The following is a 16,826-nucleotide window of genomic DNA, read 5'->3' as shown; positions in this document are numbered from 1 at the left end:
ATGTCATTCCGAAACGGGGCTGCTGAGGTATTCTTACACAGACAAAGCTCTTGGATATCTCTTCCATCCCATCTGACAAGAAGGTTGACAACAGCTTTAGAGCGGCGGAGAACTCCATTAATAAAACCCTGCAGGTACTCCAGCGCCCATTCTCCGCCGTGAGCTAGTTTTCTTCAGCCAGCTCCCTCTTCCCCACCGTGGCATTGATGCACTTAACGCCCACCGATTGATCCTTAGGAATTTTTCTCCACACCGATTTCTCAGTCTGCGTTATTCTTGTGACTGTGTATATATATACGGTGGGAATCCTCAGATACTGCTGCGCCGACTACTTCCTTCCGATCGAACCCCTCTTCAGAGCTCTTCGTTTCAGGTCCGCCACATCAAGCTTTGGCCGCTCTCTGTCGACAACCGCTCCCCCTCTTTCCTGAGCCGTACGGCCGTGGTGGTCCTAGGACCAGTGCAATAAATGATGCTTACAGAATGTGAAAGGATTCTTGGTCATGGCCTTCTACGACTTCCGGCGGAGCACAACTACCGCTACGGCCCCGCGGCGGAGAAAGCCCTGCTGGAGCTCCTCTTCCGTTCCATGACCGGCCACAACGACGAACGTCTTCGTCAGCTATTCCCGAATGGACCACCAGCTGGACTGTGGAAGTTGGCCGAGGCTCAAGGCGCAGTTGAAGGCGCCGAATACACAGAAGCCGCGCGCGGTAAACGTTGCGGGCATATCCTTCGAGCTGGGGAGGCAACATATCGATGCAACACTTGCGGAGTAGACGAGACCTGCGTCCTTTGCAGTAGGTGCTTTGATTCTTCCGATCATACCAACCATCAGTACCAGATTTATGTGTCACCGGGGAACAGCGGCTGTTGCGACTGCGGAGATGAAGAGGCGTGGCGGATCCCCGTGCACTGCGCGATTCATACAGACAATGGGGAACGTAAAGGGAAGGAGCGCGTACGTGCCCGTCTCCCAGAGGATTGGGTGAATAATATCAGGTTGACCATTTCCCGCGCGCTTGATTACTTCGCCGATGTGATATCGTGCTCTCCGGAACAACTTCGTCTGCCGAAGACAGAAGAAGGGATTAGGCAAGATGAAGTGGCGTCTCGTCTGCATGCCGGATGGTACGGCGAGGGAGATGCTCCAGAAGAGGAACCGGAATTCGCACTCTGCCTTTGGAATGATGAGAAGCACACGATGCAAGACGTCACTAACCAAGTGAGCCGAGCCTGCCGGGAAAGGACTAGCTATGGGAAGGCGAAAGCCCACGAAACGAACGATATTGGGAGAAGCGTTGTCAAATATGGGAAAGACCTCAAAACACTGTTAGGGGTGTCGAAGATCATTGAACAAATCAAGATCACCACTACAATCCGATCCTCCCGCGACACGTTCCGTGAGCAGATGTGCGGAACTATTGTTGAATGGCTGGCGGATATCGCCGGGTGTAGTATCCTCGATGACAACCAGATACTCCGTCAGCTAGTCTGTGAGGAGCTCCTGGGACCCTGGAGACGCGGCAGTGGCGCTTTCAACGCCGACATTGGTCGACAAGGCATTGACGACCATTCTGGAATGGATTTATTAGAAAGATTACGTGCTATTGGCACCGTCATGGTACGTGTGACGCCGCAAGGCCAGGGTGTTGCCCCGGACGAAGACGACGACGATGACGAGATAGAGAATGAGAATGACGAGGCAAATGAGGATGAAGGTGAAGTTGACGAGGAATTTGTCGAGGCTCAAGACGATGCTGATGACGGAGACGACGAGATGGAACTTGAGCTCACTCGGTTGCGCGAAGACATTGCAGACGATGATGTAGACATGGTGATGGGCGGTACAGAGGACGTTTTGCAAATGGCCCAAACCATTTTTGGCTTCAACTCTCCACTCCAAGGACAACAAACTGAGCGACAGGAGCGGCAGGAGGAGCAGCAGCAGCAGCAAGAGTCAGTCCAGACAAGCAATCCTCCCCAGGTTTCCTCTGGCGGACAACACAGTGAAAACCGTGACGCCCAAGGAGTTTCACACAACCAGGGGAACATGCTGCATACGCCAATTCCTAAAACTCCTCGTGGCGTGCGCCGTTTCCCTTCGACAACGACGCCGGGCTACTGGCAAGTTCGCCCCTCCGCTCCTGTGACCGGCGAAAATGTGCCTCTTTATGAGGATTTATGGCAGCGCACCCGACTTGATTGGATGATTCTATTTGACCTGAGATTGTGGAAAAAGGCCCGTACTGATCTTCGCGATCTTTATCTCAGCACTGTGGTGAACGTGCCACAGTTCAAGAGGGTCATGGGTCTACGTCTATCTACCCTATATAGCGCGCTGGCACAGCTATATTTGATCGCTGATAGGGAACCAGATCATTCGATCCTCAACCTGAGTGTGCAGCTTCTAACCACCCCCTCAATCACCGAAGAGATTGTACAGCGTGGCAACTTCTTGACTAAGGTCATGGCGATCTTATACACTTTCCTTACGACCAGGCAGGTGGGCGAACCGTACGAAGTCAATACCACTGCAACGCTGTCTTTCGATGCGGGCTCCGTAAACAATCGACGCCTTATCCATTTCTTCAACGATCTACGGTTCTTATTGCAGTCAGAGTATGTACAGAAACGTGTGCGGACTGAGGAACAATACGTTCTTCAATTCCTCGATTTAATCAAGCTTACTCAGGGCATCTGCCCTAACGTGCGCGCTGTCGGTGAGCACGTGGAGTACGAGAATGATGCCTGGATTAGTGCGTCAATCCTGATGCGGGAGATCAATCGACTGTGCATCGTTTTCCGTGAATCGTTCAAGAAACCAGAGCTTGATGGGGGTCAGAATTTGCTACGGGCTATCACAGTGGCTACGATTTCTACCATAGTTCATTCAGTTGGCTGTGAACGTAAGCGGTTTGAACAGGCTGAAATCAAGGATGACGTCCATTTCAAGAATCTGCAACCGTTCGATTTCGAGACTGATCAACTTGGGACGTTTCAGCGTCATCGTGTTGTGGACTTTCTTGTGGAGAAAGGTGCAATGAGCTTCCACCATGCCCTCCACTATACTCTCTCCTGGCTGCTAGATTGTGCTCGTGGCATGAGCCAAGAATTGCTGCGTGAAGTGCTCTTCAGCGCAGCTGAAGCCGCTAACGACAAGTACATCTTCGACAGTGATCTTACGCCGGAAGACCTACTGCTCGCAATGTTCGACTATCCTCTAAGGGTGTGCGCCTGGCTGGCGCAGATGAAAGCGAATATGTGGGTACGCAACGGCCTCAGTCTACGCCATCAAATGTCACAGTATCGCGGGGTGTCTTTCCGAGAAATGGGCTACTATCGCGATATCTTTTTGCTCCAGACCGCCTTGGTGACGTGTAACCCTAGCAGGGTCCTTGCTTCCATTGCGGATAGGTTCGGCGTCGTGGATTGGATGACCAGGAATTATACTGCGCGTGCTGGATACGAAGATTCAAAGATACTTGACGTAGTGGAGGAGTTTGTTCTTTTGTTGATTGTTCTCTTGACTGATCGACACTCGCTCACCATTGATGGCGATGGTGACCAGGCAACGTACCAGAATATGAGTCGGGAAATCGCACACGTTCTATGCTTCAAGCCTCTATCATTTTCTGATCTGTCAACCCGCTTGAGCGATCAGGTGCGGGACTCTGATCATTTCCAAGACGTTCTGGAGGAGGTTGCGAGATTCCGACCACCTGAAGGGCTGAACGACAGCGGAACATTCGAACTCAAGCCAGAATATATCAGTCTAATCGACCCTTATAGCGCTCATTACTCGAAGAATCAACGAGACGAGGCCGAGAGTGTCTACAGGGAATGGATGGCGAAACAAACAGGGAAGAAGGCTTCTGATATCGTTTTTGAGCCTAAGTTACGACCTTTGGAGTCTGGTGCCTTCGCCGACCTGGCACGCTTCACGCGAACTCCGCTATTTGCCCAGATTATGCACCAGTGCCTAGATTATGTGATGACTTCCAAGGACCGTACTCCTGGGATACCACCTACTCGTGTTGAAACGTTCCTCCAGGTCGTTCTTCATCTAATCCTTTCAGCTACCCTTGAAGACCACACGGATGAAGACAGGAACGATGACCAATCTGCGGAATCTTTTGTGTCACACGCATTAACGAAGGTCAGATCAACGCAAATGGGCAACTTGACTATTGTTGGTCTCCTGGAAAAGATCTCCTCAATGCCTGAGTATTCTGCGTGTGGGCCGAGAATCCGCCACATTCTAAAGCGTCTCTGGCAAAAGCGGCCTCGTACCTACAGTTCTGCTACGGCTTCCCTGATGTTCCCATTTGATCGTATCGATACAAACTCACCTGCCATTGACACCGAGAGTGAAAAGGAGTTGAAGAAAAAACAGGCCCTCGAACGGCAAGCCAGGGTAATGGCTCAATTCCAGCAACAACAACAGAATTTCCTCAACAATCAGGGAGGCTTCGATTGGGGCGATGAGGATTTTAGTGACATGGAGTCTGAGCCCGAGGTAACGCCAGAGACCAAAATCTGGAAATATCCTAGCGGCACTTGCATCCTCTGCCAGGAAGAAACCAATGACTCGAGGCTTTTTGGTACATTTGCCCTGGTCCAGGAGAGTAGCATTCTAAGACAGACTGATATTCAGGATGCGGACTTTATTCGAGAGGTACTCAAGACACCTTCAAGCCTAGACAAGTCCGCTGAACATCTCCGCCCATTTGGCGTTGCGGGTGAAAATCGTGCCACAGTTCGGCGGCTAGACTCATCCGGTGGGGAGGTTATCAGCGAGAAAATTGGGTTGAGCAAAGGATTCAACGCTAAGAATACTGTGCGTGGTCCAGTTACAACTGGTTGCGGGCATATCATGCATTATTCGTGTTTCGAGGTATATTACTCGGCCACCCAACGGCGTCATGCGCAGCAGATTGCCCGTAATCACCCGGAGCGTCTAAAGCATAAGGAGTTTGTCTGCCCTCTGTGTAAGGCTCTGGGTAACGCCTTCCTCCCTATCACCTGGAAGGGCAAGGAAGAGTCGTACCCAGGCCCATTGAGCACAAAGGTGTCGTTCGAGGAGTTCATGGACCACGAGGTCAAATCTGTTCTCTCCCCTAAGCATAAAATTAATTACGCCCTGCTGTCAGACAACAGTGAGCTGCAATTACAGGCGTACCAAGGGTTATTCCGGGACTATCTTCACAGATCGCTCGTACCTCCGCTTGCGGATAAGGTGGAGCAGCTGTTATCGTCTTCGCTCTCTTCAACCGCGCATTTGGTGCCACAACCGCGATTACCCATGCCTGGCTTGTTCCCACAGCAGGATGATCTTTCATCTCCGAATTCCCCCCAACAATCCCTGGCCTCCAGTGATACGCCGATGACTGAGCTTCTGCAGATCTACGCACGGCTGAAGCAGACCCTTCGGCTGAATCAGATCTATTCAACCTTTAGCCATCCGCCAGAGACTCTGGGCAATGATGATATTATTCACACAGACTCTTTATTCCAGAGCTTCGGCTTCAGTATTGCTGCGGTTGAAATCGCTCAACGTGGTGTTGAATCCGAGCCAGGCTGCACGCTCCTTGACAAAATACCCCAATTAACGTTGACGCACCTTCGTGTCCTGGCTGAAACTGCATTGACATACGCATCAGTCGGTGGTTTACAGAGCAAAGGCGGAAACCAAAGTCGGTCCCTGGAAGAGTTCCGTGAGATGCATCACCAGAAGCTATGCCAGCTGTTTGTGGGCCATCCATTCTTTGAAGGTACATCACTCCTCGCTGATGTCCACCAAATCGAGCCACTATTCGCGAAGGACACGTTCGTGTTTCTTGCCGAATGTTCACTTGCCCTTCTTCCTGTCCTGGATATTGATGTCCGCCACTTGGTGCAGATGTGCTATGTCGCTGAGATTGTCAAGGTTGCCACCACGTACATTGTCTGGCCCATAGGACTAAAGGAAGAGCTGGCCCAGAATGGTGATGCGCATTACTTGTTAGATATGGAACTTTCTGACGAACGGTTTGAGGTCACTCGGCAGTTCTTCAACACTGTGGTCTCGGAGCTCAAGGCAAACTCCGTAGGCAGAGGAATAGGGTCTTCGCATCCAACTGAACTAGGCTATGTCAAAGAGGGCGAGGATTCAGCAACCCCCGGCGTGATCATTGCTCTACACCGCCTCATATCAAGCTACGCCCTAACCTTCCTGCGAAAAGCGGTCATTTTACTTCATGTGCAACATGGCGTCGAGTTCCCCAGCACAGGCTTCGGCGACGTGGGCGCGTCAGAGCTGGATCGCTTAACCAAGATTCTGAATATGCCTTCTCTTGACGAAATATTTGCTTCAGTGAAGCCTGCTCGCAAGAGCGGTAAGCCCCTCGACGCCATGATCTCAGGCTGGATCTTCCACTGGAACGCATCTCGTGCTGGCGTTCGTATCGGAGACCACAAACTATGGCCTAGCCTTTCGCACCCAGCCATCTTCGAACTAGTCGGCCTACCCAAGTACTTCGACAGCTTGATTGAGCTCGCCAACCGGCGCCGGTGCCCAAATTCAAAGAAGGAGCTCACCGATCCAAGCATCTGCCTCTTCTGTGGAGACATCTTTTGCTCCCAGGCCGTTTGTTGCCAGGATAGCAACACCAGATGGGGCGGGTGCAACCAGCATGTTGTGAAGTAAGTCATAAACTCCAGTGCATTCTGTTTTCGCCCTACTCTAGTAACCTAATTAGCTTACTAACCCTTCGTCTTCAGGTGCGGCAAAAACATCGGCCTCTTCATCAACATCCGTAAATGCGCCGTCCTCTATCTCCACAACCAGAGCGGCTCGTGGCACAACGCCCCCTACCTCGACCGCCACGGCGAAGTTGACATGGGTCTCCGCCGCAACAGGCCGCTCATGCTAAACCAGAAACGCTACGATCGGCTTCTTCGCGACGTCTGGTTGTCGCATAGTGTTCCGGCGACCATCAGTCGCAGGATGGAGGCTGACATCAATAATGGAGGGTTTGAGACTATCTGATCCCTCTTCATCATCTATCGTTATTTGTGCATGAGTATACGTGGATGGGAGGAACGAGGACGACGAATGGCTTGTTCAAAATTAGACGGTATCTTTTTCTTCCTTGTATCTTCTTCTGGCAACCTTTGCTTTCTGAATAGTATTGGTTTATTTGCTCATTCCTGCTGCTGTTGCGCGCAAAAGAGTCATAGTTTAGGTGTACGGTTTCTGCAGCTGTCTATTGGGATTTGCATTTGATTGTATTTATCCCATGCGGCAAGATGACTCAAGTTCCTGGTTTGAGCTATATGTCCATAATCAACCAACAATTGCCGGCTTTCGCCTCTAAAAATTTAAAGTAGAAGAACTGAAATACTGGAACATTACACAATACCATACAATCGATGAACTACAAACTTGGGGTTTACTTGTTACGGGATTATTTTGGTATCGATTTATACTTGTAGCTTTCAGAAGTTAGTGCGCTTCTACGGCCGAATGCGACACTGACGTCGCCGCTTTCTAAGGTACCTCTCGGCCTCCGCAAATTTGGTTCCTGCCAGCTGCAGCATCAACCTCCTATCTACTCTACAAATTTGCGTCCAAGCATCATCCTCGCAATGTACACGTGAACTAGCTCCATCGGGTCAATATCTACCACGTATATAGCTCAAACTCCTCAACGCCTAATCTGCCCGCATCTGCACCACTCACCTTTCCACCATGAACAACGAGCAATTCCGCCGGCTACTTCTCGACAATAACCGATCATCCAAATCAACTAGCGCGAGTCCGACCGGCTTCTCGCATGCAGGAAAACATGGCGCTGCTTCACCGCAAGGTGGGAGCGATAGCGGTGGACAGACACCGAAACCAGCGCAGGCATTGCTGGGCTCGCGGATGCGCTCGAGCATCCCTATGACACCGTATGTTTTCACACGCTTAATATCTATTGTCCTTATTGTGACATCCAAGAGCTGATCTTTTGATTTTGTTCTGTCTAGACGCACTCTGACAGCCCCTAACTTCGCATCGCAGCTAGCCGAATACCGACGCGAGCGCGACGGGAAGCCACCACCGAACAAAAAGTTCAAGTCTTCCGCTGCTCCCAAGGGAACGAAGCTACCAGTTGGGTATGAAGACCGCGCCGCGGCGCGACTACGCGAGAGCGAGGACGCCAAATCTGCTGAGCGCGAGGCGGAGTTGAAAGGACTGGAAGAGAAGTTCAAGGAGGGTCTTATTGATGAGGAGACGCTTACGAGGTCACGCAGGGAGCTTGGGGTTGGAGGGGACTTGAGCAGTACGCATATGGTTAAGGGGTTGGATTGGGATTTGCTGAGGAGGATCAAAGCCGGAGAGGATGTTGAGCGGACGAAGGAGAAGAGGGATGAAGAGGGAGACGGAGGAGCAGCTGCTGATGATGAGCCCGAGAAAGAGGTAGACGTGGATGAGGAGTTTGATAAAGTGCTCGAGCAAAAGGGGGGTGAATCCCTGCCGTCTGCGCCGAAAGGAAAGGAGAAGAAAAGGGGAAATATGGCGCCGCCGCCAGCGCCTACTCAAACTCAGAGAAAGACGCGCGATGAGATTCTACGAGAACTGAAAGCGAGCAGGGCGGCTGCTTCTGCCCCTGCAGCTGCCCAAGCGCCAGAATCCGTTCTCGGTGCGCGGTTCAAGAAGATTGGGGATACGAAGCCAGAGAAGAAGCGGTTCATCGAGCAGGACGAGAACGGCCGGCGAAGGGAAGTCCTCCTGATTACGGACGCGGATGGCAAGACGAAGAGGAAAACCAGATGGCTGGATAAAGCGGGGACCACGGCGCCTGCCACAGCCACAGCCACCGCTGGCGATCCCGTCTCGGAGAAGGAGAAGGAATCCAAGCCAAAACCTCTAGGAATGGAAGTGCCGGCCGACGTTGCCGCCAAGATCAAAGCCGCCCAGACTGCGGAAGAAGAAGACGATGATATCTTCGAAGGCGTGGGTGCTGACTACAATCCTCTGGGCGGTGACGGGTCAGAGGATTCATCCGAATCGGATGAGGAAGAAGGCGACGTGGCAGCTGAAGTGAAGTCACGGCAGGAACTCGGGAAGGAAAAGACAACGGAAGAACCAACCATGGAGGCGGCCAGAACAGAGCCGGCAAGACCGCGGAACTATTTCGCAACGGGCAGTACAGGGAAGGAAGCAGAGCAAGTGGAGAGTGACCGTCATCGCACCAACCCGCTAACCAAGGACCCGACCATCCTTGCCGCGCTCAAGAGGGCCGCTGCCTTACGACAAGCTGCTGAGGGGTCGGATCACATTGCCGACGACGAAGAAGGCGTGGACAAAGAAACGCTCCTCCGACGTAAGAGGTTCCTTGAGGAAGCGCAGCGCCGCGAAGCGCTCGACGCCATGGACTTGGACTACGGTTTTGGAGGCAGTAGGATTGAGGATGACGAGGATGACGAGGGGATAGTCCTAGAATCAGAGCGAGGCGGGAACAAGAGGAAGCGTGGTCCCAAGAAGAGAAAGGGGAATAAGGACAGTGCGGCAGACGTGCTGGGGGTGCTGGAAGGCCGGAAGAACAAGTGATCTAGTACAGCGTACAGACTGATAGCATTCTGAAGTCAGATACAGACCAATAACGACGTTGTTTCAGTCAGCCCCGTTCAGCAAACTCTATGTGTGTCTGACTTCAGCAGACTAACAAGTTGAGTTAGGCAGCCCATGGTCTGCTCAAGCCTCACCCTAGTCCCGACAAACAGCTGCCCTTAGCCCGAGCAACCACCGACGACGTGGACTCTGGATCGTGGCGATCAAGCCGTCCAGCGACCACATCACCGTATCACCTATCAATCGCATCAGCATCAGACATCAGACAGGCGGACAAGTGTACTCTCCCGTCGCCCGGTCCCCATCCAACCCTGAAGCCAAGAGTCAACCTCTTCGATTCCTGTCCCGATCAGTATTCGCACATAAATCCCTGTGGACGCCCTCGAATCCGAGCAAGTGTCCACTCAGATGGTGCCAGAGGTTCCTGCATTACAAGTCCCCGTCGACCAGTCACTTTCAGTCCGTTCAGTCCGTTCAGCCGTTCAGTGCGGTCAATCATTTCAGTCGTTTCAGTCGTTTAGTCCGTTCAGTCCTTCAGTTGGTCAGTCTTTCAGCCGGTCAGTCTTTCAAGCATTCAGGCCTTTAGTCCGTTCAGTCCTTTAGCCGTTCAATCCCAGTCACTTCCAAAGTGGGCTGCCTCGATTGCAACCAGTGGCAAGGGGCGATCAGTCTCCAGTAGCATGTCCCCAGTCGAGTCTGGACCGCGGATTCCACCCCATGGCGACGTGAGTCGTAACTATGGGGAGCATGAGTGGGAACTTCTGAGCAGTACTGGAACCTAACGGCGCGGTCCTAGGTCAGAACTGTACTAGATCGCACTCAAGCCGCCGCGATCTATTTTTGAGGATTTAATATATCGGCGCCTAGAGGCTTAGGGGATACTCTGAGTCCGTTCGTCGAAGCTAGAACCTGGAGCTGTGGATGTACTCGTAGCGCGGACCACGTCATGCTGCAGGAACAAACTGACCATCATGGTGGTGGTGGCTTACTTGGCGCGTTTCAGGTGTTGAGTGGCTTGCCTGGCCTGCCTGGCCTGATTGGCTGCGGTCTAGGCTCGAGGCGCTGCTCAGAAGAGCGCTTACATGAACAGGCACAAAGACTTAGAGAAGATCACTGAAGCAGACAGAGTGAGGGAAAAAAGCACAAAAAATAAATAAAAATTAAATATCAAAAATTATTCAAAAATTGAAGATAGAGAATTAAATAAAATAAACAGAGAAAATAATAAAAAACAAAAAAATAAAAAAATATAAACAAATTAAATGAAAAAACTGTTTACCTGATATTTGAGCCATTTTATGGATATCCGACTACTGTGCTATGGAAACAGTGCCAGTACGGATGGGTACTGGAGTGCACTCCAAGTGGAGCCCACACTGAGAACTGCGAGTCCAGCCAGTGGGGACAAAGAAGCCTCTTAGAATTCCAGTCTCTAGCGTCTTTACAGAGTACTTTGAAGTATCAAGTAATGTATCGAGTAATGTATCGAATAATGTATCTTGCAACGATGTCGATCAGTCACCTCACTCTGGTTCCTGGCCTGTCCATTGTTTCAGCTGCGTACAATGAGACGGCCACAACGGCACTGGCTTAGCCAGAGACGCAATGAACCTCATAGTTTGAACCTCATAGTTCTGTCTCTTCTCTTTCGGTCTCTATTCTTTATCTTACTCTTCTGATCACTAGACGTAAAGATGAAAGGGAGAATGGCCTGAAGGAAATTAACACACCGAATGACAGCCACGAATCCACCCCCCACAGCTTACGTCCACGGCTCTGACTGATCCAGATGCCAGAATCCAGATCCCAGGCGCCCTTCCCATTGTGGCCCCATACACAACGACCGAGAAAGCAGGAGCAGGCCAGAAAGGATGCTGATTGAATGGCGGGCGCCTCGCTTGTCCTGGGTGGGGAGTGCCACCACTCGTTGTATGCGCTCTTATACCTCCCCTCTCGCCCTCTCCTCTTCCCATCACAACTCTTCCCTAAACCACAATCTTTACCTGTCTTCTGTTCGACTCTGTTCGACTCTCTTTTTACTCTCTTTTCATTGTCCTGTGCCGTGCACGGTCAATAGCCATTCCTTTCTGCAAATACCTATCTGAACCGGATCACTCTCTTTGCTTCTGCTTAGCCTAGACACAGGCTCATCCATTCCCACCCTTATCGTCATCGCCAGAGAACCGGTCTTCTCTCTCTTTTAGATCTTTCACAATGGTCTCCTTCAAGTCGCTTGCCGCTCTGGCCCTTCTTGCCAGCTCTGCGCTCGCCGCTCCCCATGGCCATGCTCACACTACCTTGCACAAGCTCGAGCCCGTCAAGCGCGCGTCCAACACGACGACCTCCTCCAAGCGCGGCGCCGCTTACAACGATGCCTCCCTCGTCGAGGCCCTCGCTTCCTCCGGCACCATCTCCTGGGCCTACGATTGGAACATGTACACCATGGGCGATCTCCCCAGCAATGTCGAGTTCGTGCCGATGCTCTGGGGTACAAAGATGTTCACCGGCTGGTTCGCCGCGATCCAGACGCTCTTGAACTCTGGAAACAACTACATCCTTGGTTTCAACGAGCCGGACATGGCGTCTCAGGCCGCGATGTCCTCGTCCGATGCTGCCAAATACTATAAGAACTATATCAGCACCTTCGCCGGCAAGTCAAAGCTCGTCTCGCCCGCGGTCACCAACGGCGAGGGAGACGACGTCGGTCTCAACTGGATGCGCAACTTCCTGAACTCCTGTACAGACTGCGACGTCGATGCTCTTGCTGTCCACTGGTACGGTGACTCGGCAGACGACTTCAAGGCCTTCGTTGAAAAGGCCACCGCGCTGGCTGACGAGTTCGGTCTCAGCGAAACCTGGGTTACGGAGTTTGCGCTCAACTCGGATTTGTCCGGCTCCGCGGATGCCAGCACTTCGGCGGACTTCTTGAGCGAGGTGCTGCCTTGGTTGGATGAACATGACAAGGTCAGCCGCTATGCGTACTTCATGTGCTCGGATGGCCATCTGCTCAGTGGAAACAGCTTGAGCGTGAGTGGAAAGGCGTATGTTTCTTGATTGGGGCATCTGATCTAACCAGATCGTCTTGTGCGCCGTTTCTTTGGATATACCTTTCTCTCCGATCTATACCCTTTTTTGTTTGATTTGATCCTATTTTTGTATCTACCTTGCTGCTTTTGTTCTTCTTCCTGGTATTTCCATCCATCCTAACACCCGGGCCGTCGATACTGCCTACCTCTTTAAAAACGCAAAGGCAGAAGATATGTTTAGAAAAGTTGAATTAAAAATGCAAAATTTGGACCAGTTGATCTCAAATTTCTTCCTCTCTTTCCAAAAAGTAGATTTGCATTGTGAATAGGGCTCGCATCTAGACCCTATACTATTTGTTAGTGTTGCACTGTACCTAGAACTCCACGAACCATGGTTCGAGCGTCAAGAGTAACCCAGCAAGGAAATACTCCTGTCAATCAAACACAGAGCCTGTGGAGTTCAGGAACGAAAGAATTGGAACTTGTTCCATCCTAGGATGCGATTGGAATTCATTAACATACTGTACGCGGATTGGCTGGACTGTGTCAAAGTATCAACCTGAGTTCCCGGCACTGGTCTAAAATATGAACTGAACTTACAACTTTCATGGCCCGTATATGTAGGACTATGTAGCATTAGGGAGGATTCACATCGTTACTCGTTAGTCATGATGGTCTATTGGGATTATTCAATCTGCAAGAGGAAGCGGGGTCGGGCTATGTGGGATCCCTGGTCTCAACAGCGAGTTCGCCCGCTTCCCTCATTTCGGAGTCCATATCCCAGTCCCTGCCCTGGTCCTGGTCCTGGTCTGGACACTGTCCAGGTTCGGGTTCGGGTTCAGGTTCAGGCTCACGCTCAGGTCCAACCTCCTCCCAGACCCTCACCGTTCCATCCAATCCACAGCTAACCATGAATCTCCCCTCGCCGGTCGAGCAAGTATCCACACCCAGCACAACCCCATCATGCGCCTCGATCCTCTGCAAGACCTTCTTAGTAACAACATCCCAGCAGAGAATGGCCCCATCTTCACTGCCGCTAACCGCAAACGCATACCCCGGTGTCCTGCCTGGAATCGACTGCCCGTAAACCCCGAAAGCGCCGGAAAGACTGTACTTCTTGTTCGAGTGGCCCTGGTAGGTTTTTAAACAGCGGCCCTCAACGTAGTCCCACAGGCGGACGCAGTCATCCAGTGTCCATGCAAGCACGTATTTGCCATTCGGCGAAAACTTGACCGACGAAACGGGCGGGTTATCTTCGTGCACGAGCGTGCGTAGGCATTGCCCTGTCGACGTGTCCCAGATGCGCACAAGGCCGTCCGTTGCGCAGGAGGCGATGAGAGTGCCATCCCAGACCACATCAATGCCGCTGACCGGGTCGGAGTGAGCGGGGAGCGACTTCATCACGCGCGCGGACCGCACATCCCAGAGGAAGACGGCTTCGTCGTAGGAGCCGCTGACCAGCATATTGCCTTTGGGGGAGAAGGCGATCGCGTAGACGTAGTTGTGGTGGCCGATGAACGGTGTTGGATGTGCTTTGCCCTGTAGTGGATTAGTACCTGTTCTCACAAGTAAAGACGAAGACGTACTGTTAGGACATTCCACAACCGGATAGTCTTATCGTCTGAGCCCGAGGCAATGGTTGCCCCATCGGGGCTCCATGATATCGTCGATATACCTGCAAGGTGTCCTTCAAAAGTGTATATCAACTTCCCCGTGGACGCAGCCCAGACCTTCACTGCGCCGTCCGCCCCTGCACCAGTCAGTCAGGCCCACGTACTCAAGTAAAATTACGAACCTCCACTAGCAATCATAGACGCATCCGGCGAGAATCGCACAGCCGACACCCCCCGTAAATGCCCTCTGAGCAAGAACTTCTGGCGATAATTCACGGACTCTGGCTTTGGCGGCGGCGGCGGTGGTACAGGCGTCGGCGAGCGATCTGGATCTGTCTCCGGCTCATTCTCCCCCACAGTATCCATTTCATCCAAGTCGCGTTCGCGACTCCCATTCGCCTCCCTGCCATTATCGTCACCGTTCATATTATCGTGCTCGTCGTCCTCATTCTCATTCTCCTCTTCGTCGGCCTCGTTCTCATCGTTTTCCTCGTCTGAGCGAGCCCAGGGCGAATCGTCGCGACCGCGATTGCGGGAGCGCCAATACACATCTGCGTCCATTGCCAGCTCATCTGGGCTTTCAGAGCTGCTGAAGCTGCGGGAGCGGGGGTATGGGCGTTTGGGCGGGTAGGCGTTCAGGCTCACGCGACGTCGCTCTTGGTCGTGATCGGACCCAGCGGCCAGCTCGTCGGAGGAAGTTTCAATGGGCGAGGAGATCGGGGGCGGGGATGGGGTCAGACGGCGGCGCTTGGAAGGGTGCTCCATAGCTATTCCATCTCAGCGTAGAATTCTAGAAACCTCTTGAATGAATTCTGAATGTTGCTGCTTTGATAATGAGAAACCAGCGAAAGATTCCGCGTATGCCATCCTAAACAGAAGGCGGTAAGAGCTTTACTATTACATGGATGGGGAGCTTTATCTCATCTCCACACTCAATTCTCTATGATGTAGACTCCTCGAAATGGCAGACCCGGAATCAATTCGAATCCTCACCCTCAACTGCTGGGGCCTCAAGTACCTCGCCAAATACCGCCATGAGCGGCTCTCAGAGATAGGTCGGCAGCTTGCCCTCGCCAACCCGCCGCCCGACATTATCGGCCTCCAAGAATGCTGGACGCAACAAGACTACGAATCAATTCGCACCCAAATCGCCCATATCCTTCCTTACGGCAAATTCTACTTTGGCGGCATCTGGGGAGCTGGTCTTGCCATTTTCTCGAAATGGCCAATCGAGCAGACTTCTATGCACGCGTATCCGCTCAACGGCCGCCCAACGGCCTTCTTCCGCGGTGACTGGTTCGTTGGGAAGGGCGTCGCCTGTGCGCGGATTCGGTATGGGCAGGGAAAGCATGATGTTGCAGAAGTTTTTTGCACGCATCTACACGCACCCTATGAGCAGGAGCCGCACGACAGTTACCTCGCTCATCGCACTGCCCAGGCGTGGGAGATTGCTAAGCTCATGCGCGGCGCTGCTGAGCGCGGACACCTGGTTATCGGACTGGGGGACTTCAATATGCTTCCTTCTTCGTTCGCACACAGGCTTATTTGTGCACACAGCCCCGTCGTCGATGCATGGCAGGTGATATATCCTGACTCGTCCGTTGGCGCGGCAAAAGACGCCGTCGAACAAGCGCGCGGGAAGCCAGTCCCATCCGCTGAATTCAACCTGCATCACAACGGGGCGACTTGTGACGGGCCTTACAACACATGGCGCTGGTCGAAGAAAGATCAGAAACGTCTCGACAAGGGCCACGATATCGCCGTAGAGGCATTCAAGGACAGCCCGGATTACAAGGGAAAGCGGCTCGATTATATCTTCGTCGGGGGTGAGGTCGGATGGTCCGTCCGCGACGTCAACATCGCAATGACACAGCGCCATCCTACACTCAAATGCTCGCTAAGCGACCATTTCGCCGTGCAAACCGTCATCACCCGCGACGTCTCGTCAATGGCAGCCAAGCAAGAAAGTGGTGGCGGCAAGTCGAATCGCCTAACCCTCCCTGCAGAAACATACACCCACATCCTCGACATGATCCACGCCTATGTTCGCCGCGAACGCACGCAGCGTCGGTGGCGCCTCATTCACTTTGTTGCCTCGGTGCTGGTCACTATTGGCTGCCTGGTAGGCGTGTGGTGGAACGGTGATCGTCCGTATATCCCCTTCATTTTGACACTTATCAGCACGCTTAGTTTCGGCGCTGGGATTTTGGATGGCTTAATCGGGGGTCTGTTTGTCTCCAGTGAGCTGAGGGCACTAAAGGAGTTCGAATGGGAGATAAGGAATACGAAGAGGATAGCTGAGGGGCTTCAGCGGTAGATGGCTGCAATAGTGACTGATGTATTATACCTTATGCAGAGGCTGTATATATAATTTAATAATGTATAAACAGGTGGACTAAGATCAAATTGATGGTCACGATGACCATTGGCTTGAGAAGCATTAAAAATATACGCATATTCCAGGGTTGTTGGGCAGGGACTATTACATCTTTATCGGTGCGGTAGTCTACGGGAGACAGCGAGATACTTAAGAGTCTCCAAGAACTACGATATGTTTGACAAGAGAAGCTGGGTGTTAGAGTAGAC

At 52.2% G+C, this 16,826-nt stretch overlaps 5 protein-coding genes across 5 annotated transcripts, besides 1 other annotated feature; 4 read left to right on the top strand and 1 right to left on the bottom strand.

Moving 5' to 3' along the window:
• Window positions 1-16,826: part of a sequence feature (contig 1.64 1..203363(-1)) that runs on past both edges of the window.
• Window positions 473-7,355, top strand: ANIA_03923 (putative ubiquitin-protein ligase E3 component (UBR1); the record flags this gene model as incomplete). Its single annotated transcript, XM_656435.2, has 2 exons — window positions 473-6,684; window positions 6,763-7,355. The coding sequence occupies 2 exons, from the start codon at window positions 473-475 to the stop codon at window positions 7,028-7,030; spliced, it is 6,480 nt and encodes a 2,159-aa protein (XP_661527.1). The 3' UTR covers window positions 7,031-7,355.
• ANIA_03924 (uncharacterized protein) lies at window positions 7,733-9,580 on the top strand (the record flags this gene model as incomplete). Its single annotated transcript, XM_656436.1, has 2 exons — window positions 7,733-7,935; window positions 8,014-9,580. 2 exons carry the CDS (start codon window positions 7,733-7,735, stop codon window positions 9,578-9,580), a joined length of 1,770 nt encoding a protein of 589 aa, XP_661528.1.
• On the top strand, window positions 11,587-12,910 carry ANIA_03925 (glycoside hydrolase family 128 protein). The gene has a single exon (XM_656437.2). It carries the CDS (start codon window positions 11,816-11,818, stop codon window positions 12,653-12,655), a length of 840 nt encoding a protein of 279 aa, XP_661529.1. The 5' UTR covers window positions 11,587-11,815; the 3' UTR covers window positions 12,656-12,910.
• ANIA_03926 (WD40 repeat domain-containing protein) lies at window positions 13,345-15,005 on the bottom strand (the record flags this gene model as incomplete). The annotated part of the gene is made up of 3 exons (XM_656438.1): window positions 13,345-14,166; window positions 14,214-14,377; window positions 14,423-15,005. The coding sequence occupies 3 exons, from the start codon at window positions 15,003-15,005 to the stop codon at window positions 13,345-13,347; spliced, it is 1,569 nt and encodes a 522-aa protein (XP_661530.1).
• ANIA_03927 (inositol phosphosphingolipid phospholipase) lies at window positions 15,202-16,557 on the top strand (the record flags this gene model as incomplete). Its single annotated transcript, XM_656439.1, has 1 exon — window positions 15,202-16,557. One exon carries the CDS (start codon window positions 15,202-15,204, stop codon window positions 16,555-16,557), a length of 1,356 nt encoding a protein of 451 aa, XP_661531.1.

Source organism: Aspergillus nidulans, chromosome II (genome assembly GCF_000011425.1).
Source record: "Aspergillus nidulans FGSC A4 chromosome II".
Lineage (NCBI taxonomy): Eukaryota > Fungi > Ascomycota > Eurotiomycetes > Eurotiales > Aspergillaceae > Aspergillus > Aspergillus nidulans.
This window is presented reverse-complemented; position numbering and strand designations above follow the sequence as displayed.

Bases quoted from the DNA above. Each gene is read 5' to 3' on its own strand.
- ANIA_03925 (XM_656437.2), top strand. From the start codon at position 11,816: ATGGTCTCCTTCAAGTCGCTTGCCGCTCTGGCCCTTCTTGCCAGCTCT.